The 21,902-nt window shown below is 41.2% G+C and overlaps 1 protein-coding gene across 2 annotated transcripts; it reads right to left on the bottom strand.

The window, feature by feature from the left end:
- Positions 1-2,760: 2,760 nt before the first annotated feature.
- med23 (mediator complex subunit 23) lies at positions 2,761-21,323 on the bottom strand. Of its 2 annotated transcripts, XM_026194895.2 has the most exons (31): positions 21,126-21,323; positions 20,850-20,881; positions 19,784-19,871; positions 19,577-19,701; positions 19,265-19,376; positions 18,918-19,016; positions 18,721-18,822; positions 18,556-18,625; positions 18,246-18,358; positions 18,068-18,163; positions 17,170-17,187; positions 12,871-13,077; positions 12,393-12,536; positions 12,078-12,223; positions 11,665-11,910; positions 11,442-11,584; positions 10,601-10,775; positions 10,000-10,163; positions 9,708-9,832; positions 9,380-9,585; positions 8,823-9,003; positions 8,538-8,708; positions 8,200-8,416; positions 7,844-7,953; positions 7,630-7,756; positions 7,101-7,266; positions 6,881-6,953; positions 6,580-6,794; positions 6,381-6,501; positions 6,147-6,278; positions 2,761-3,571 (listed from the first exon to the last, which is right to left on the bottom strand). In XM_026194895.2, exons 1-31 carry the CDS (start codon positions 21,174-21,176, stop codon positions 3,344-3,346), a joined length of 4,203 nt encoding a protein of 1,400 aa, XP_026050680.1. In that variant the 5' UTR covers positions 21,177-21,323; the 3' UTR covers positions 2,761-3,343. The 2 variants fall into 2 exon arrangements, with proteins under 2 accessions (XP_026050680.1, XP_026050681.1); XM_026194896.2 differs by lacking the exon at positions 17,170-17,187.
- Positions 21,324-21,902: the final 579 nt, after the last annotated feature.

Genomic DNA, 21,902 nt, shown 5'->3' with positions numbered 1-21,902 from the left:
TACTCTACGTGTGGGCAAAAGGACAGCCTTCAAAGTGATCACGAAGGGCTCAGGGTGAGACTGCAGCCTGTGTCAAGACTTTCTAAGGTAAGCACTGGTGAGAAAGTGAATCAGCAAAGTGTGAGAGAAAACGAACCAGACTGACCTTTGTGCAGTTACTGGCTCCTACCTGCTGACAACATCTTTATGGTTGATGGCGTTCAAGGTTAAAGTGCAACTTTACACCGGCGTTCATCTTTGGTGCGTGTGTGCTGACTATAAATACCACTTTTACAGTGACAGCAAGGTCAAGGATTTCATGGTGGGGGTAATGTGATGTAACAGATGCTGAACATTTAAAATCTATACATATTTCAAACAGTGATGAGAGGGCGATCAGCTCCATCCTAAAATTTACCAGTATCACTGGCCTCATGCGAGTGATCGTTCTCCAGCTAGCGTCAATTAAAAACTTCCTCACGGTTCACCCTGACACAAAGGACACGCACACACCTCTTCCTGATCAGTATATCCACAGATATTTTTAACACGTGCAACATTAGTGCCCCTCATGAGGAAATATATCTCCTAAGACTCCGAGTTCAAAGATACATTTGGATTTGGATCGTACATCCAGATGAAGGTAAAGCTCTGACTTATTATGAGCTGCCTTCAAGGAGTTTAGCATTAATGTTAAGGAGCAGTTTTACATTAATATGATTCCTGCAGAAATAAATTTGACTCCAGCTGCATGAATGAACATATTATGCCTGAACATATTAAAATATTATGTGTACTGGGACATGATAGGCTTAATGCATATTCTTGGGAGTTGTGTGTAAAGGGATCTCTTTGCAAAACTGACAAATTTCTTATTTATGGTTTCATAATGAATTTGCTCACCTGTGTGTGTACTTCATGAGCACAGGTTTAATTAATGCTGTTCAAATATTATGCTCATTTTGCTATGATTTTTCTCAGCTGTGCAGACCTGTTCGGCTCTTCCCACGTCTCTGGAAACCTGCTAATTAGCGCTAAGTTCATACAAAAACAACACTACACTTCTTGGATGAGCTGATTGTTTATTTGTACTGCCATGGTGATTATTAAAGAGCTGCATTAAAATGCTCCAAAAGGCACCAACGGCATAAACACAGTCGCGAAATCTTGATTTAGTGGATGTAGTGATGAGAGGTTTGGTTCTTTTCAAAGAGCCAGCTCAAATGGCTCTTCAGTTCTAGGCCTTCTGTTGTAGCCTAATGGTTTGTATGTTGATAAGCAACTTTTAAATCAGTGTTTTTATAAACATTTACCACCACTGTGGAGAACTTCCATGGAGTTTAAAGCCTGGCCAATAGTTTGAACCCTATTGTCCTCCACAATGGACAATGTACCTTTGCACTATACCCGCTGTTTTCAGAGTGTCTCTCCCCTTCCTTCTTTCATACAATGGTATGGTCCTTGTCTGTCTTTGCATGTATGGGGGGCTGTATGGGGGACCATCAAGATAAAGTCCCGCCTCTGCCAGCTGAGCAGGACCGTCTGAAGATTCAGCTCTTCTTGTTCACTACAAAGAATCAGATTTCAGAGTCGTCTCGTTCGCAAGCGACACATAACTAAAGTGAAGCCTTGCAGACAGGACGTCAGTCATTTGTTGGGTTGTTTTGAAGCCAACCTCAAGTGGCCATTTGAGGAACTGCATTTGGTCCAAGCGTGCTTTTTTTGCTGCTGATGACCACGATTAACATCCTTCCAGATTGTGGGTCAAAGAGCATTATGACTTTCAACACACAAGTGCAGTAACACACTCCTTTAAGGTGCTTTTGTAATATGTTACACTTTACAGCACCAGTGTGACCTTTTTTATTTTAGTATATTACGTTTGTTCTTGAGTGGAACGATGTTTAGTTTATCCACGTGCCATATAACAGCAAATTTGGGATAATAATCAGAGATGAACACTGACATTAGAGAATAAGACTTCACTACTTCTGACTCAATTTTGCAGTTGGATACATTTCCATGATGATTTACATAAACACATACTAAAACTACAATGACATAAAAGGAAATATCATTTGTTGGTAGTTTTCTGTGATATTTTGAATAAATGATGTAAACTAATATTTAACTACTTCCTCTAAGCAGCTTTAGGAATCTAAACTACATGTTTCCATTGATCAGCTTTGCTGTAGTTCAGCTTCTCCAGTGGGAAGTAAAAATAGTTGGTAAAACTATGTAGTTACCCTCGCCACTGCCCAACATCCAAAGGCACCAATTTAATTATAATTTGATTTACTGACCCAACAATATACCCCAAGGATTTGGAATGGAGTCTATGTCTAACCATTAGCTTTACTGCCAACTGTCAAATGGCAAAATTCCCAGCTCCAGCTCTCTGCCAGAATACAAAGTGTTACTGGCTCAGAGTGTGACTTTCTACCAAACTTAATGGATACCTGTTTATGTGCTTTTTCCATATCCTCTGGCATTGAGAAAGGGAACCAATCAAATGGGGCAAGGTAAGGTAAGGTTCCTAATGTATGACTCCCTCCATCCTTCATTAATTCCATCTGTGAGGAAAGTGACTGATGTCAACTGTAAATGCTGGGCTCCCCCTGCTGGTTGTTACTATATTGCATCAGACAGAACCTGTATATTGCTTTGGGCTCACCTACTAAACAGGTGTTTGTCCACAGTAAGAGTAAGGGGTGAGCTGACCTGTCAGAATCTCTGGTATTTCTAGCCTGCCCAGGAACAAATGAAAAACATGAGAGGAGCAACAAAAAACACAAAATTTTAGTTTGACTGAATAATTCTTAGAAAAACCTTAATATGCATGGTTATTATATTTACAGTAACATAGTGGATCCATGTGTAGGTGAAGTGGTTGATACATGAACACATGAAAGATCACCGGTTTGAGACTATGAGGATACAGTCTAAATAAAGAAATACACAGTTTTTGTTACAAAGACCCATTATTTTTAAAAACTTGCCTCCGTTTTTAATGAAGTAATAATGTACAACATAAAAAATGTCTACAAAGAAAAATACGATAAAATTACGCCACAAAAAATCTTCTGTTTTCCTGTGACCCATTTTGTCTGTTATGTTAAGGCTTAAATATTTTGTCAAACTCAGTCTATGGAGTTTCCTGAACAGAAAAACATAGAACAAACAAATTTTTTTTCTTCTTAACTTTGTCATAAGTTGAGATTTTGAAAATAATTTGCACAAAATTCTTGCAGGAGGCCTTGTTTATAAACACACGAGATACAAAATATCTAAATGAGAATAAAACGAACAAAATTTAAGTTCATAGTTATGATCGCTACTGTGCGTTTGTGTTTGGCAAGGCCACCTACATAGGTGTGTGTGTGTGCTGTGAGGAGGAGGGGGAGGGCGAGGCGGCAGCGGTGGAGGATGAGAGTGTGGACGGAGGGGGCTGCGGGGTGGCGGAGGAGGAAGAGGCGGAGGAAGCGGAGGCAGCGCTGGCAGCTGAGGATGACGTCTCTATCTTGCTGCTGTGCGTGATGAAGCGCAGACGCAGCTTCATGGCAGGACGCAGAGTCATGATGATTTTCTCCACCTAGACAAAGCACAAAAAAGGTGGAAGGATAAAGGATGAGAAGTGAATACAGTGATGTAGACAGAGCTAAAAGCAGGAACTAAACAAGAAAGGCAATTAGGTTGTGTCAGAGAGGTGCTTTGTAATTACCAGTTAAGCATCACATCAGTATTTATCACATTTGCTTCTTTAGAATTACTGCACCAAAAACACAGCATATTGTGTCCTGTGGTGGCTTGGAACAAACCTGCTCTTATAAAGTCGGGCACGCCTCTGGGATTGCACCTCAGCTCAAACTAAAACGGCAAAAAAGTGATGAAAACCAGCCAAGAGATGAAGTCTCAGGATCGCCTCTCTACTTTTTGAAGATGATGAATTTCTTTAAGCGGTAACCTCCAGGTCACGCTGGTGAGGTTTGCAGCTGAGAGTGAACACTTGAAAATGAAAATTAGTGCCTCTGAGCCTTAGGCCGGGATTCTCAATTGGTCAAGAGTGGAGTGGCCACTCCTGATCAGGAGTAAGCTGTTGCTCCAAATGGAGGCGTTTAAGTATCTCTGGGATCTTGGTGTTTACAGAGAGAAGGTACTGGGTTCGAATCCATGACAGCCTTTCTGCTTGGAATCTGCAAGGTTTCTCTCAAGGTAGCCTGGCTTAAATGGTGTTTCTAAATTACCCACAGGTGAATGTGAGTTCAAATGGTTGTCTGTCTGTTAGTCTGGTGGCAGACTGATAACCTGTCCAGAGTGTATCCTCTCTTTCACACTGACACAGGATAGGCTCCAGGTCCCTTGCAACCCCTGGATGGATGGGTCTTGTTCACGAGAGAGGGGAACAGACTTGTGCAGTGTTGACATCCATGCAGAGGCTACCTGCTGTTGTGAAGCTGTACATCTACGGTCCTACCCTCACCTATGTCTGTGAGAACTGACCAAAAGAATAAGATTGCAGATATAAGCACCAGAAATGAACTCCATCCAAACGGTGTCTGAGCTCAGCCTTAGAGATTGCGAGGGACTCAAAGTAGAGCCGCCACTCCTCCACATCAAGAGGAGGAAGATTGAGGTTCGGGCATCTGATCAGGTGAGATATTTCTGGCATGTCCCACCAGAGGGAGGCTCCAAAGAAGACCCAGGACATGAAGGAGAGATTACATCTGACAGGTGGCTTGGAAACATTGCAAAAAGAGGGAGGTCTGGGCATCTGTGCCCATGTGACTCAGATCCAAATAAGCAACAAAAAAAATGAATGAGTGGATAAATGGAGATAAAAAAAACAGCAACTGTGTTTTGAGGAGCAGCATGCACTCAGAATGTGTGTAAAAGCCACAGATTTCTTGTCAGTTGGTTTTCCCTGTTTTACATGATGATGGTTTCATCATCTTCTTACTGCAGATTTTAGGGTATCTATTATTCAAAGGGTAGCACACTTTTTAATCTCTGTGCACATAATTACACAGTCCTACTGGCATGTCATCATTTCTCCAAACAAATTATATTTAGAGACTTTCTGTTTGGATTTATTTGAATTTCAGCAGCAGTTCCGTTTTCTGGAAGCTTTCATCTGCAACATAATAGGTCAATTTTGTGCACAAATCTAAGCTGCAGTAGTATACGGTGGATAAAAAAAAAGCAGAAAACAGGGTAACCCTTGCCTCAGTCAGGCCTCTTATTCAAACCTGCAGGGAAATTTCCGTTAGCAAGCGTGATATTTACAGACAAACAATGCTGTATGCACGCCTTCGCAGTGCAATTAAACAAGGCAATGCTGATAACTGCACTGTATTTAGAGGGTAATATTTAGGGCTCATAAATAATATTAATATGGTTCTAGTGCAGTGGTATCAAACATAAGGCCTCGGGGACAGAATCCCCTGATGATGATGCTAATCCGGTCACTGGACAACTTTAGAAAATGTGAAGGAGTGCAAAGATTTTTAACTTTCAACTGTATTTTCATCATTTTTACAGCGTTTCCTATTGATAAAGACTGTTTCCCCACACTGGCAATAACAGATAAACAATTAAATGACAGGAACTTTCCTGTTCCTGTATCCACTATTAGCGAGTTCACAATAAATCAAAGCTTCCGTTGCTCGCATGCAGTTGGTCCAAAATGCCACAGCTTGTATTAACCAGTGCTCGCCCATCCTGGCCTCCTTCCGCTGGCTCCCTGTTTGTTTTAAGATTTTATTATTTGCTTTTAAAACCTTTCCTGGATGACCACGCGTGTACTGTCTGAGCTGCTGACCGCATATGTTCGCTCAAGATCGCTGAGGTACATGGACCATTTTTTCAGTAATCATCTCTTAATTATGGAATGATCTCCCTGCCCATCTTTTAGGATGATCTCCTCATTTTTAAAAAACTCAACACAAACTGGCTTTTAACTCACAACGACAGTGGTGTGTTCTTACTTTCAATATATTATTATTTTTATTGTTGTTGTTTTTTTATTGTTTCACTGATTGTGTGTGGTGTTTTGGTGCTTTGTACAGCACTTTGTCAAATTTGCATGTATAAAAAATGCCCTATAAATAAAACTGGATTGGATTGTTGTTGTGACACTGCTATGCTCCAAGGAGCCGTCAAAAGCTCACCTGCTCCTTCACGCTGTCTCCAGTGTACATGTATTTAATGTGATACAGGAAATCGCAGATCGGGTCCATGTAGCTGAGATGCTGACAGTGTTTGTCAACTGCCTGCAGCATCTCATAGAAGGCAACACCAATCTGAAATAGCAACACAGAGCAAAATGTACAAAAATCCACCAGGAGAAAGACAAAACTAAATGATATCTTTCATGTAAGATAAACAGAACGTCTGAAGTGTACCTCCAACATGCAACGCGTCCTCTCTTGCTGGAAGCGCTGAAGGAACGGCCCCACCAGGTGATACACGTACAGCAGCTGGAACTCTGTCTTGACGACTGGCTTCAGAGTCTCTGACAGGAATCTACGCAAAGACACAGAAAGACATGAGGAGAGCAAAAAGAAACAGTCTTACAGGACAGAAACAAGGAGAGCGCCTCACTTGGGGATCAGAGACAGCTGTCCGATGGATGAGTGATGCCACACGGCGTGTGCTAATGCTAGCACGTAGCTGCAGTTCATTTCACTGTAGCTCTGGTGGCAGGCGGTGAAGTCAAGCAAGGCAAAGGGATAGCCTGTCCACTCTGTCTCCGATGTTAATGCCGGAGAGCTGATCACAGAAACGATGCGGTCGTGGAGAACGATCCAGTATGGTTCCTGAAGAGGAGATCACAGGTTGTCACGGCGACAAAATCTGAACATCAGTTTATGGTGAAAGCTGAAAGTCAGAGTATTTTTCTTACTGGAAGTGCAGTGATCACAAGTCCAATGGCATTCATCCAGGCAGTGATGTTCTCTCTGGGGACCAGAGGCTGACTAAAAGGTGAAAGGAGAAGATGATTTTAGGGATCATTAAAATATTCTGCATACACTACAGAACACTATTAATTCCAAAAAGATGCCATTTAAGCCTAATGAGACCCATAAACTTTACAGTGATTGCACATGGCTTGCTTACTGCACCTTTTCAACACAACATTAAGCAAAGCGTTTCCCACATCTTTTCCTGGCACGGCCAAAGCCATCAGCTCCACACAGGTGACGTGCAGGGCGTGGGCCGCAGGGTTGGGGAACTCGTTGAACCTCCAGTCACAGTTGGGAAAAGGACCCGGTGACTTTCCCGCCATGGGTGAGGTAAAAGCTAAGGAGGATAAACAATCACCAGAGGAGAAAACAGCCTTCATGGAAGCACGGATGTTTTACTTGTTCCACTTTTAATTAAACGCATATTGTTTTCGTGGAGCACACGAACCCCATCCAACCGATTTTATCTTGTTTTTAATAACTCTTTTCTACTTTAACAACCCCCGAGGCTGCAATAAAATGAGCTTAGATGGATTAATAAATACAATCCCTCTTTAAAGCTATTAAGGGAGACAAGAACTCACAGCGGTAAGGTAAATATACTTTCCAGCAGCCCAAAAGACCAATGACTTTCCATGACCAGACATTGGTCTTTTGTTGTTAAGAGTGATAGATTAATGAAGGATATTGTCCACAAGGCGTCCAATCAGCTTGCAGTAGTAGGTGTCATCAGGGATCCACACGTTTTCTTCACGGGCATTCATGCCAAACCTCAGATAGGTTTCGCTGAGACACCAGCCTGGAGTGCGGTTGTCCTGCAAAATAAAACGTTACACTGATATCAATAATTGCGCATTAGCTATTCAGATACATGAATTAATGAATGTGTCTTCTCTGTTTACCTTCAGTGAAGACATGATGGCATGAACCAGTTTTCTCTTGAGGTTGGTTCTGTCTCTCAGGTGTCTCTCATAGTAGTGAAGGGTGTTGTACAGGTAGGTCACAGGGCGATCTGCAAAGAAACACAGCGGTAAATACAAATCCCCAATTAATGGCAAAGTTCACCTTCCCTTTTTTATCCCAAAAAGCTGATTCTGATAAGTGGATGACTGGAGAAGTTACTTAGATGAGTGATGAAACATTTCTCCCACTGAATGAGCTGCCTGGGATTTCCTGTTTCAGAATGCGTTAAGACGTCCTAGTGAATCCAACTCCCCTCATCTTGGACCCGCACAGTCCTCCTCGTAGCCCTACTCACCGTGGAACTTGTACAGCCCTCCCAGATGATCCAGCAGCGTCTCCAGAGACTTGGAGACAGGAAGGAGCTCCAGGAAGCGGTGGATGACAATGTCAAAAACGGGCAGAAAGCGCAGACACACATTCCCAAAGTAGATTGGCAGGTACTGAGGCTGGAGCTGCATGGGAGGGTTGACTTGGTCTGCGAGACCCTCAAAGTACAACTTCTCTGGGTATTTCTGGAAGAAATGGTCATTTTAAAACAGATTTGATTTAATTTCTACATTTAACTTGACTTTTTGAGATGTCTCACAGTTGTGGAACTAACTTTTAATGGAACGTGTTCTCTCGCACGTATACCTTGTGGTAGCTCATGTGTTTGCTGTGCCAGTCGTTCTGCAGCCAGTGCTCGGGAGCATTCTCCTTGACAAAATCGTTGACTCGGTTTCTGAAGTCATTGGGCTTCAGCAGCAGCAGCTGGATTATGAAGTAGCAAACCTGAGCCTCGTTTCCCTCGTGGCTACGCATCGCCTGAAGGCAGAGACATGGACCCTTATCGTATTGCAGCATGGGCAAAGAAAAAGTGTAGAATCAATGATGTCTTTGTTACAGTATATAATCCTGTAGTTCTCCGTCTGTCCTCACCAGGCACAGAATGAGTCTATCCAGCGTGACTATGTTGTATTTCCAGACCATGTCATTGAGTATTTCAATGCACTTGTTAAGCTGCTGCCCGCCAGCTGACGTTGAGAACTCATAGACGAGGAAGTCGGCAAATGTGCGCACGTGAGCCACCAGTGCACGTGCTCCAATACGTTCCAAGACCCTGAGGGACCAAAAAAGAAATGGAAAACCCCCCACAAAAAACAGCAGTTAGCTCATCATCCCACAATAAGGCAGCTTTCTCCCTCGGGATCAATTAGTCACAGATGCTGTGTAGGACCCACCCCCGCCTTCCTGGTTAATTGATGTAAAATGTTAAATTTAAAATGCCTCAACAACAGAGATGAGATGCATCATTAACACAGGGTTCATTAAAATACACTCAGCAGTGTCTTTAATAGTGAGTGTAACCTGGAAACATAAACAAGTAATATTCTCGCTGATCACAGCTTTGGATTATTTAATTAAGTATTTCTTTTTTCCCCCGCTGCGCTCTACTTTTTATATACATGTGGAAGCTTAACTCGTGTATAACAAACCTAAAGCCTATTTGGTTTATATGGTCCATCTCCAGCAGCATCTTCCACAGCAGACAGAGGAACAGTGGAGGTGAGCCCTGCATGGAGAAGTGGGTGATGATGTCATTCTCATTGGCCATCGACTTCCACTTCCTGTACTCCTCCTCGACGTTCTTCTTCAGATTGAAGCGCGACTCCTGAGGAACGTTGTTCTGCTTGAAAAACGCCTGAAGCAAAAACAGAGGTCCAGGAGTCACTACAGCAAGATTCAAACGTTTTATTTGACAGAGAAAAACAACAATAAACCACAATTATTACTTGAATATTTTGCATAACATAATATCTGCACCTGTAGTGGTGCAGGGAAGCAGGATAGCGTGTGTGAGGCCCAGTTATGAGGCGTAAAACTCATGATTGTCTGCAGGATGTCCTTACACCAAGTGCCCTGGATGGAGTCAGACCCTGTGAAGAAATCTGCACATACAGGAAGCAGGTGACAAATAAAACGAGACGGATTTCAGTCAAACACGATGATTAGAAGTGAAGCAAAAAGCGAAACAATGGCTAAAATGAAGCGGGCAGCAAAAAAAAACAAACCCAAAACAACCCTGCAAATGAGGCTTCAAAAACTGAGTGAGTACCGGTGACGTGTGTGGCTCTGGCCAGAGTGAGAATCAGGGCGCGATTCAGCTCTTCGGATTCGGCTGACAAAACTGTCTTTGGGTCATTGAGGAAGCGGGTGAACTGCGGCTGCACCTCCGAGCTCCCCAAAGCTGTGATCAGGCGCAGAGCTGTGCTCTCAACACTTCAGGACAAAGACAGAAAGAGGAATGATGACTCTTTTTCACTACATCATAATCCTGATGAACATTTTTTTGTGCTTAATTTGTTTCTCAGTTGAGTTGGACAACATGAGAACATGTTGTGTGGGACTTTTCTGTCTTCCACAGTTAGTTTACCTGAGTAAATAATTAGAATTAAGCAAATAACTATTTCAAACAGAAGGACTTAAAAGAATAACTTTCAAGTTTCAGATCATTTTCACTTCATGGTAGGAACATCACAAATTTCAAGTTCAAAGGCAATAAAGTGCATTAAAAGAGCACACAACACTCACGCTGCATTTTAATATTTGTTTTGATTTAATCTTTCGACTTCAAAAAGCAACAAAATGTGGAATTTTGCTTTAAATTTCTAATATTAGCAGGAACTAGCTATATGCGACACATGCTTCTACATTACCACAGATGTAGCTGGTTCTGGTTGGTCTGTGGCACAGCAGCCAAGCTGTGCAGGTGACTCAGCAGCTGGACTCTGTAGTGTGGCTGGATGTGATGCATCCTGTAACTGAACATCTCCAGTAATGTGTGAAGGATTCCCCACGCGTGAGACTTGAACACGTTGGGCAACAACTGACCTGGACAGACAAGAGTGTTTCTCATTATTTAAAACGTTTCTGGAGCTCCAAAGAGAATAAATAATAATGTAACTGTGTCCCAGTAAACTGTAACACTTGCAAATTTTACTAGCTCAATATATCGATAGTACTGCAAAACTCCATAATGAAACAGTATCATGTAAATAAACCTGCTTCCTCAGTAAATGTCATTAAAATGTTCATGATACTATAAATATAGAGATTAATAACACTATTCTGAAGCCTGACACATTCAGACGGCTTTATGTCGGCTATTTGCAGAGCTGGGAAGTAATGAAGTACAAATACTTCATACTTTACTTACGGTAAGTAGAATTTTCATGTATCTGTACTTTACCTGAGCATTTATTTTTCAGGCAACTTTTTACTTTTACAAATATCTGTACATTCTTCTCTTTACATTTTTACAACGGTTCAACTTGGGAGTTGGAAGTTGGCCTAAAGGAGTGCAGGTGTCCATATGCTATGTTTGCAGTACTTCAGAATCTAGCATCTAGCTATCTCTACAGAAGTATGACGTGACAATCCCAAACAACTATTAGTCGTTAAGAAGTAAAATGATCTCCTCCTCAAATAAAATAACAGTTCATACATCTACAATTCAACATAGAGCAAACTTTAAGTGAGTTTTAAAAATAGACTCACTGATGAATCCTTTGATGCCCAGGGACTCAATTTCCATGTAGACCAACAATCTGCTGTACGTCTCTACCAATGCAGGGGCAAGAGCAATGCTGGACTTGGCATGGGCCAATTTGATGACACGCGTGGCAATACTGTGGATCAGACTGGAGACCGGAGGGCAGGCTATCAGGGATTTGAAGTAGAAGAAATTAATTAAAACATTCTCTGTGTTTTACTCATTTACCTCATCTTTGCATGCACAGTGAGCGAATCCAGCAGATTCATGGGCAGCGGAGTGACCGATCCCGAAGCCATACAGTTGGTGCCGGGAAGGTTGATCCTCATGGATCCATTTCCATAGATGGTCTCAACCAGGACGCCCATTGGCAGAGTGAAGCACTCCGAGTTGGTGCTATAGGCGTTACACAGCAGGGCGATCTTATAGTCGGACATGCCCAGGGTCTTGTTACGCAGCGACTGCTGAAGAAATCTAAAGAAAGAAGGGGAAAAGCGGTGGACAGAGAGCCGCAAAGGACGTTTGTCATTTTATGAATTCTGGGCGACATTAGCAATTAACCAGGTATGCCCTGTTTAGGGAAAATTATGACTTTTGAAGTATTTATTATCGCTAAATGCATATCTTTGTGAAAGACATACTCATGGTGCAGCTTCAGAGAGTGCGGTATGGGTATCTGCAGTTTGGAGTTGTCGTTCTGAGCTTTGCGGTTCAAATGGATCCAGATGCAGGTCATAGCGAACGAATGGGTCGACTGGGGTTTGTTAATGTCAGGAACTGGAATGCACTGAAGAGGAACAGAAAGCGATGGTGACACTCATACCACAAGCAATATTAGTCTATTGTACCACCCCAGTAAAATATTAGAATGATGAATATTTAAAACATAGATCTAATAAAAAAACAAGACAAAAACAAGATAAAAATGGGACAGTACAAGTTGCAATAACTTGTACCTCTTTTTCTGGGTAAAGCAGGTCAAAAAGCTTCATGACAGGCAGGAAGTCAGCTAAGGCGTTCTTCTGAATGCTTCCTGATATGAACTGAAGCAGGACCCACATAAGATGATCTCTCCCTTTAATGAGACCTCTACCTGCAAGCTGATGAGAACAAATAAGGGAAAAGAGAAAATAAATCATTAAAAACACATATACACAGAATTTAATCTGCTTCATTTAATTTTTTCCTTGTTAGTAACATGTTGTTAAACATATTTAATAAATGTTATGACACGTGCTACAACTCACTCCATTGCATACATTTAAACACGTCTCAAAAGCTTGAAAAAGGCAACTGAGCTTCTTAAAGTTTGGGAAGATGTTTCACCTCTCATCCAAGAGGCTTCCCCAGTTCACTGTAAACACATGTATTACACTCATGCCCCTAACTGACTGTAAACATGCTGTAAATGTTTTTCTTTTTCTCTCCTCATACCTTTTGGTGTAGCGACAGCACCATGTGAGGGAAACTTGCAAACTGAAACAACACAAAGAAGATGAGCTGGGAGGAGAGGTGCTGCCACAGCAGCTGACTAGTTCCTCCGATATCGGCGTCAAAGTGTTCCTCAGTCTCAGAGCGCTCCATGGCGTACACCACCAGGTCCACCAGCTGCTCTTCCAGCACCGGGCAACGCTGCTTATGCTGGGAGGGGAGGTGTGTTACAGGATAAAGAAAACGGTGAGAAGAAGGGAGGAAAAAAGCCAAAGGAGACAAAAAGAAGTGGAGTTAAGAAGAGAGGAAAGGAAGGTCGGATTGAAGGAAGAAAGACAGAAAGATAGACATAGGAGAGAATAAAAATAAAATCTTTAATAAATTACTTCACATTCAAACATTTTTGTTGACAGTTATTCCAGATACTGTTAAAAAGATCACTGCGTGCAGGACAGCATCTCCTTCTTGTGTTGTCACAATGGACTGTAGCCATATTCCAGTATTTACCCATATCCCTTAATATTCTGGTCCTCAGCTTGTGTTACTATACAGAAAAGAAGATGTGTTTTGGTCTTCTGTGAAATCTTTTACAGCTCTAATACATACAAAAGATTTAAAATAAGGGGTTTCATTCCATATGTGAAACAGTCACAAGGTTCACAAGCTCAGAAGTAGCTGTTATATCAGAAGATTCAGAAACGGATAGACGCTAAAGCTAACTAGTTTGCCAAATAAGCCCATAATTTTCCTTTTTAATATAATTATATTATAGTCTGAGCAAACATATAGAAAGAATATTGGCCAGGATATCCATACTAGAATTTTTAACACTTCAAAATTTGTACTGGCTCCAGTATATCCAGTATAACCCATGCTCTATCATGAAGAATTTAAAAAATGCATCTATTTAAAAGACGGGTGGGATAAAAAGAAAAAAAAGGAAAAGAAATGGAGGATTAGTGGAAATGAGAGGGTTTTTAAATCTTTTTATTTTTCCATCTAATAAGGGTTAATAATGATAATAATAATAATAATAATAATGATAATAATAATAATAATAATATTACAGGCTTCACTTACAATCCACACAGCCCCTGTTCTACTGTATGAGGTAGCTGATATTTCATGTCGCTGGGTCTGTTATTTAATTTAAAAAGAACTATGATTTCATAAAAAAAGCTGCACACTTTCCTGACATATGGCCTTCACATTTGTTCCATCTTCTACATGTAAAAAGGCAAAATTAGAGCAGAAGGAGTGAGGATCTCTGCAGCGCAGGCATTGACATTCATGTCAGGCCTCTTAACAGAGCCCTTCTTACACTGAGACACGAGGGACTGAACAGCACAGCACGAACAGGTCAGGTACGGCACTAAAAGGCACAGCATAAAACAGCAAACCAGCCACTGCAACACATTCCCACATGCAGACTAACAGGTCTGGGAAGGGACAAAGGTGTGAGTGGGAGGAAGAAGAGTAGCTGTGAAAATGACCATCCGATTTTTCTTTGCTTTGGCCTTCGGCACAGCTTCTCTTCCACCGCAGGCAAACACACACATGCTCACAGAATGAGAGAGAAAAGGGCAACAAACAGATAGAAGAAAAAGAGTAAGAGAGAGATCCACAGGCATATCTGTTGTCTACAAATAAATCATGTACACAGATCACCCAGTGATATATTTAAAAACCAGCAATATAACCAGCAGCTAGTTTATACTGTAACTGATCAACAGCCTGACTAATGGGAACCTTTTTTTCTTCTTCTTTAAATTCTAACCCATCATGCACCAGCACAATGTAATGAAATTGCATTTTCAGGAAGATAAATTCAGGTAGCATCTTATTTATTAACATAACGCCCGTAATTAAAATGTTCCACTGACCTGCTGACAATAACCACAAACTATGCAAATGCAATAAAGCACTGCGGTCCTCACGGGCCACCCCCTTATTTAATTATTTTGACCTGTAACAAAAATCCAGTCCATCTCAAACCTGAAAAGAACTATTTGGTTTATGAGCCGCTTTACGGTGGCTCAGAGAGGTCAAACGCATTGCAACTTAAGAAAGCACGCCGCAGAAGCACACAAATCATAATGGAAAGAGAAAAAACTAAACAAACAAACATAAAAGAAATCACACACACAAATGTATACAACACAACAGAAGTGTTTTTTGGGGAGACAAAAACCAAAACATGCAAACGACTGCACTGAGACCTACTTACAAGAAGCTGAGGAGAAAAAGTTGCAGGTAATGTGTGTTTTAATAACGTGGTTTGTATAATACTGTAGATACATGTTTGCTATTAGCCATTTACTGTTAGCTTGTCATTTCCACGGCTCTTCCGTCACATTATCGTGTCCCCCAAAGACACTTTCATTGTGTTTCTTCTTTTTTTGCAAAGCGTTGTGAGATTTTGTTCTATTTCTGTTGTTTTTTGTGTGCTTTTACAGTATTTTTCTCTATTTTCATCCATCCGTCCATTTTCTTCCACTTATCCAACTCAGGGTCATGGGGTGAGAGACCCTACACCCAGGACAGGTCACAAACCACTGACATCTATGGACCGTTTATATACAGTAATTGACCTAACCTCACTAAGTCTGTGGGAGGAACCCAGACATAACCCACACAAACACGGGGAGAACAAGCAAGGCCTACATAGAACAGCCCCGGCATGATGGGGGTTCAAACCCAGGACCTTCTTGCTTTGAGGCAACTGTGCTAGCCATCGCACTAACCAGTTTTTTTCCCTATTTCCATTGTTTTACTTAACCTAGCTTGTGTTTTGTGTGCTAAACCTGGTGTTTTCCAAAGTTACAGTTTATTTGACCTTCCAGAGTCACCTTACAGCTTTTGCTGGAAAGGAATAAGGTGAATGTAAGCAATACAAATTAGAGCCACTTTATCATTTTTGACTAATGCAATCCAGTTTGCTATCACAGTGCAGTAGCATTATTTAAGAGCTATCAACTTAAAATGCAGACTGGACTATAATTAAACAAAGCATAGCCAGCCTGCCTTTTATTTATGTAAAAAGTAATAAAGTTATGATAAGTTAACCTGTGAGGTGCCTAATATTTTGCTTGTCTACTTGTAGGTACAGCACAATGTTTCTGCGCTTGCTGTGGCACACACTAACCTTTCTGTTTGGGTCTGTAGTCTGCTGTAGTCACTGTCTGCCACATGGCTAGCTATTGCTTGATTTGCAAGCTTGCTCTTGGCTAACAAATATAACAATAACAAATTGCATTAATCACCAAAGACAAGAGCACCGCTTAGTCAAAATAGTTCAGTGTTGCCCCCGGTCAGCACAACAGAAAGCAGCAGCAGGTCCGACACGGGAGGACCTTGCTAACAACAGGCAAGCACCAGACTACATCCATACATGCAGTGCAGCAGGACTTGAAATGTCAACAGCAGGGTTTAAAGTCAGAAATAATTAAGGTCAACTTGTTAGCTGGGACTACATTTGCTCTTTTGCGGCTCAGAGGAGCTGCAGCTCTCTTAGTCTGGACTGTATCCGTATGATCAGTGTCAGTTAGCTCAGCTGACATTAGGATTGCTAACTAAAAATGTTAATCAACTGCGTCTGTTGGGCCACAATGAGGCAAAGTTGAGGAGTACTCATTAATAAGTAAATAGAATTATGCAGAAACATGCTAAGCACAAATCCAAGTACTAAGCATTACTGAGAAACTTGGAGCTTGAAAGCTTTCAGCTGACTGACAACCCCCAATATAAGAGGCTTAGTGGTAATCATGGCTAATCACAGACCTATTTTTCATCTATTTATCATTAAGCATTAATTTAACTAAGCCTAAATAATTATAATCAAGGTGCTTCTTTTTTTTTGCCAAGATCATATATACTGAATATTAACAGAAAATATCAAGGAGGATACAAAAAAGATAAGGTAAGGTAGAGATAAGGTGTGCAGGTGTGATGCAAAGCAAACAGGCATTATTAAAAAATGTACACAGCGACCTGTTAATTGAACAAGTCATGTGCAGTTAATGACTCAAAGTCTCCCTGGCTTCCCATTAAACTAACTGCTTTTTCTGGTAATCTTTAATATCTCCCTAACAGTGCACCTGTCAAATATTTATTTAACCACACCAGTCTACCATTTATGGAGCCCTGCTGTGTCCATCTCAAGCTCTGTCATGTTTCCCTTTTGTTCCACTTCAAGTTTTCTTCATTTCTCCAGTTTCAGGTCGTCAGTGTGCCTAAAAAAAAAGCTAAGCGTCCAATGAGCTGGTTAGTTGGGTCGGTCAGGCAACCAGGAAGAGGACATACCTGGGCAATGTTCAGAGTCTAGAGAGCGCATGGCAGAGAGACAGACAAATACAACACACAGCCAGAGGACAAAAGAGAGAGAAAAGGAAGAGAAACAAAGAAAGAGGATGAAACGGAGAGAGGAGGGGGGGCGAGGGAAGGAGAGACAGAAAAGAAAGTGGTGACTAAGGTAGCTAGGTTGTTTACTGTCTGTTCAGCACAGTTAGTTTCAACTCAGCCAATTCAGATATATAAACCAGATTCTGGGTTATTTACTCCAAGTCAAAATATAAAGAAATATCCATATACAGCGTTGATTATAGCTTTGTGTTAACAATCCAAGGAGCCCGGAAGAAAAGCGACTGGACTTCTTTAAGTTTCTTGAAGAAGCTTCGTCTTCAAGAAACTTAAAGTAGTCCAGTTGCTTTTCTTTTTAAGCTCCTTATATTGCCATGACCGGGATAACTGAGAACCTACACAGAAATATTTGTGATAATGCCAAACTGTCTGGATTCAATGACAGCTTGACACACTGTGTGGATGTTTGTGCTAAGTGAACTGGGCTGAGCTGAAACTGCATGAACCCAACAGGGCAAACTGACACCAGTGCATTATGGGCCAAGCTCACAGCGTTGCTTTACATTTGTTCTTATATAGGTGTGTTATAAGGACTACAAGGGAAACAAGGTAAGAGAGGTGTGACGGGAGAAGGATATAAGGAGGGTGGCAAAGAAAAGTGAAGAACCCGTGCCGAATTACAACGCAAAGAAAAGATCATGGAGGATAAGGGAAACAGCAAGAGCAGGAGCAGATAAAAGATGGTAAGATGAAAATAACGGGGGCAGGAAATGTGGGGGCATTTGGAGGTCTTGATATGGAGGCAAAGGGAAAAATACAAAAGAAGATGAGGTTGTTTTACCTGCTTGTTGAGCCCCAACATGTTGCACACCATCTCTCTTGAATAAGGCTGTTCTAGTACATAGCGTAGCAACCCTGTCTGTGGCTCAAAAAGGTCCTATATGATAACACACAAATCACAATCAAACTTCTGTACGTCTAAAGGTGTGCGTGGTGTATAAGTCCAGCGCGTTTGTTACCTTGTCAAACGGCAGCATGCCTCTCAGAGGGAAGCGAAGAGTGCTGGGGTCTAATTTCCAGGAATTACAGATAGCACCGCTGTTATTCACCACTGGCAACAGACTGCATCGTCCTGTGAGGACACACGGACGCAACAAATGATTGTACATACCAGACTGACTACATGAGATAAATAACTACAAACTGTCTTTTTAGTTTTCATTCACTTTCTAGTGACTGTCCTATTAATAATAATAACACTTCAAATGATAAGCGGCATATTTAAATCTCCAGGAATCCATAAAAGGAGAAGCAACCAGTTCCTCTTACCACAGATAGAGTTGATCCGGGCTGTGGGTCTAAAACTATCCACAAAGTCTGATATCAAACTGCCCAAAAGCTGAAAATGCACAGACATGATAAGGAATTCACAAATAAAAATTCAGACTATATAGTGTTACATATAATGTTACACATAGCTACACAAACACTCACCCAGTGTGAGAGCTGCCCCTCTGGATAAAGTTTTCTAATTTCTGTGATAGCAAAGTAGGCTGGAAGGAGACAGGCGTTTCTGTCCAGGATATATTCTACCACCTGCAACATGCATAAATATAAGTAAACCTAAAAAGTATTCAAATAAACCATCAAAAATGACATATAATTCATTTTAAAGGTATAAAGATGGGTACCTCTCTGGCAGCCAAAAGCTGCTGGACTATAGCTGAGCTGACAGTGGTAGGAATAGTTTGAATTTTATCCAGCACAGCTTTCAACAGGTCCCGAACACCCTGACGCAACAAGTATAAAAGAATTCATGAACAAGTGTCTCACGTGGAAAGCTTAAAACGACTTTAAAACGTATGACACATTGTAGGATATTCTTCTAAAAGCCAGAGATCCCTGTTTAGCAGCAGTCAACAAAAATAAAACCACTGAAAATCAAAACAAAAAAGCACAAACAATCGAAGAATTGAAGAAACGAATTGGAAGAATCGATCCAGATGTGTCTGTGTGCTAGAAGTTTCGTGTCAGAGACCTTGTAGTCCACTCCCCCGATGATCTTGCGGATCAGCTTGAAAGTTAATGCCCACAACTGTGTTCTCTCCCACTCCAAACTGTCTGAGGTTATTAAGGCCACGCACACCATCCTAAAGATACGAAGATTAATGATTTAGACAAATAACATCAAACATAATAAATACAGTTAAAAACAACTCATTATTGGGATGTCATAAAACAGATAAATTAAATATAATAAATTAATATATGGAAATATTATAAATCATTCTTTGAACCCATTTTACTTCTTTAGGCGTCAAATAATCTCACACTATATGTATGTGTGTACCTGGGTGGTAAAAGACTGGTCTCCACAGCCATTGCCAGACAGTCGTAGAGGAAGGAGATCCTCTTGGGGCTGTGCTGACTGTGTATAAAGCGCACAATCCATTGCACACACTGTTCATGAGACTCCTGCAGAAAGACATTGGAGCAACTGAGAAATCTCAGCCATGTAGGTGTGAGCAAGTGGGAGTGTATGTGTGTGTGTAAAAACCTGTGGCAGGGTTCCCCAGTACTGTCTGAAGGCTCCAAGACAACTGATCAGCTTAGTCCTCTCATCCTCTGGAGTGTCCATAAACATCCTAAAAACACACTTCTTAATTTTAGCATTTAATTTTGCTCCATACATTTTAATATACACACACCGGCCACTCTGTTAGCCACATCTTTTCAATACAGTTATCTAATCAATCGATCACACAACATCACCTAACTGCCTTTAGGCATGTGGACATGGTCAAGAAGACCTAGTTAAGTTCAAACTAAGCATAAGAATGGGGAAGAAAGGTGATTTAAGTGACTTTGAACATGGCATGGTTGTAGGTGCTAAACAGGTTGGTCTGATTATTTCAGAAACTGATGATCTGCTGGGAATTTCCCCACATATACATCTCTAGGGTTTTCAGAGAATGGTCCAGAAAAGAGAGAAAAGGCAGCAAGCAGCAGTTCTCTGGTGGAAAATGCCTTGTTGAGGTCACAGGACAATGGCCAGATTGCTTTGAGGTGCTGGGAACAAAAAAGCAACTCCGATAAACACAACCCCCCTATTCAGAAGAGCCTCTCTGAACACAACATGTCAAACCCCGAGGCAGATGGACTACAGCGGCTGAGGAACATAATGGATGCCGGTAATGTAAAATAAGAACAGGCCACTGAAGCAAAGCAGGATAACACAGCATGTCTTAAAATTCAAATTACATCAAACTAGTTTCTCGAACATGACAATGAGTTCAATGTACTCAAATGATCTCCACAGTCACCAGATCTCAATCCAGCAGAACACTTTTGGGGTGTGGTGAAACAGGAGATTCACATCATGGATGGAGCAGCCAACAAATCTGCAGCAACTGTGTGATGCTGTCATGTCAATGTGGACCAGAATCTCTGAGAAATGTTTCCAGCACCTAACAAAGTGGCCTGTGAGTGTATGTATGGTCTTACTGCTGAAACATCCAGCAGCACTACCAGTGTGCAGTAACTTAACATTACACCTTTTAAAGCTAATAACAATGCAATTGCAAATATCGGGCGTTATTAACATGAATTCAGAGCAGCCTTACCCAGCAAAGGCCTCTTCTATCATCTCAGTTTTCTAAGAAAAGAAGGAGAAAATAAAAATACATTAACGTAAGTGAAGATTTGTGATATTAACGGTGCACCCATAGCTGTTAATTCTCATGTTGGGGACATAAAGTAAAAACACCATCTGGTTATATTTAGGACTGCTCATTTGCAATCCAAAGTAAGTTCAGTAAATAGAAAATACTACTACAGTTATCTGACATGCTAACTAATGTTAGCTCGGCTGACACTCAGTAAACAAAGGTGCAAGTTACCACAACATCTTCAAAGATGCTCTGAAGCTGTGTTTCCATCGAAAGCGCCATGTTTGCAAGCAAAAGACAATTATTCAACGAACCATCCCAGAATTCAAACCCGTTACTCCTCTACGGGAGCACAGACGATAACCACCCCATCTAGCTAAATGCTAAAAGGAAGCAGAATGAAAGCGGCCGCATGAGAAGCGCGATGGCAAAAACAATCCGGGCGTGCAACGGAAACACAAGTGGGACAGTTCCGCCCCATTGTTTCTTTGCTTAATTATTATTATTAGAAATTGTAATTCTCATACGTCAGTAATTTGCAAATAATAAAGTTACACATTAATAATATTTTTTTCCAAATATTTATCACAACGCTTGCATTTTTGAGTGTTTAAAATCTGTATTCAAAAATTCTGTCCCTTCACTAAGACAGGTCTGTGGCCACAAGATGTCACAATGGACGATGTTTGAGCACCTGCTGTTCTTCTCGATATTTGCTAATTGATTTTTCCATGTTTTGTTTATAGCTTTCGTGAGGTTCGTGGTGGAATAATTGGTGGTGTGATGAAGAAGAGTAAGAGTAAATGTTTACACTTTAAACAAAACAGCTTTCTCTTTGCAAATGGGTTACCCAGGTTTAGCTCAGTAGGGTCAATATTAATTTTTAATATCTAATCTCATTTGACAGTGTATTTAGAGAGAGAGAGAGAGGATATTAGCTGGGGGGAAACGGACTAAGGAAATAACACGGAGCACCTTATTACTCAGGCTGCTATCCGGATAAACACC

The sequence above is a fragment of the Astatotilapia calliptera genome, chromosome 15 (assembly GCF_964374335.1).
Source record: "Astatotilapia calliptera chromosome 15, fAstCal68.1, whole genome shotgun sequence".
NCBI classification, from domain to species: domain Eukaryota; kingdom Metazoa; phylum Chordata; class Actinopteri; order Cichliformes; family Cichlidae; genus Astatotilapia; species Astatotilapia calliptera.
This window is presented reverse-complemented; position numbering and strand designations above follow the sequence as displayed.

Excerpts from the sequence above, each read along its gene's own strand:
- med23 (XM_026194895.2), bottom strand. The coding sequence starts at position 21,176 with ATGGCGCTTTCGATGGAAACACAGCTTCAGAGCATCTTTGAAGATGTT. Across the intron at positions 8,709-8,822 it reads ATAGACTCATTCTGTGCCTG|GCGATGCGTAGCCACGAGGG; the intron begins GTGAGGACAGAC and ends CTCTGCCTTCAG. Across the intron at positions 7,267-7,629 it reads GATTGGACGCCTTGTGGACA|CCATGGCGGGAAAGTCACCG; the intron begins ATATCCTTCATT and ends CTTTTACCTCAC.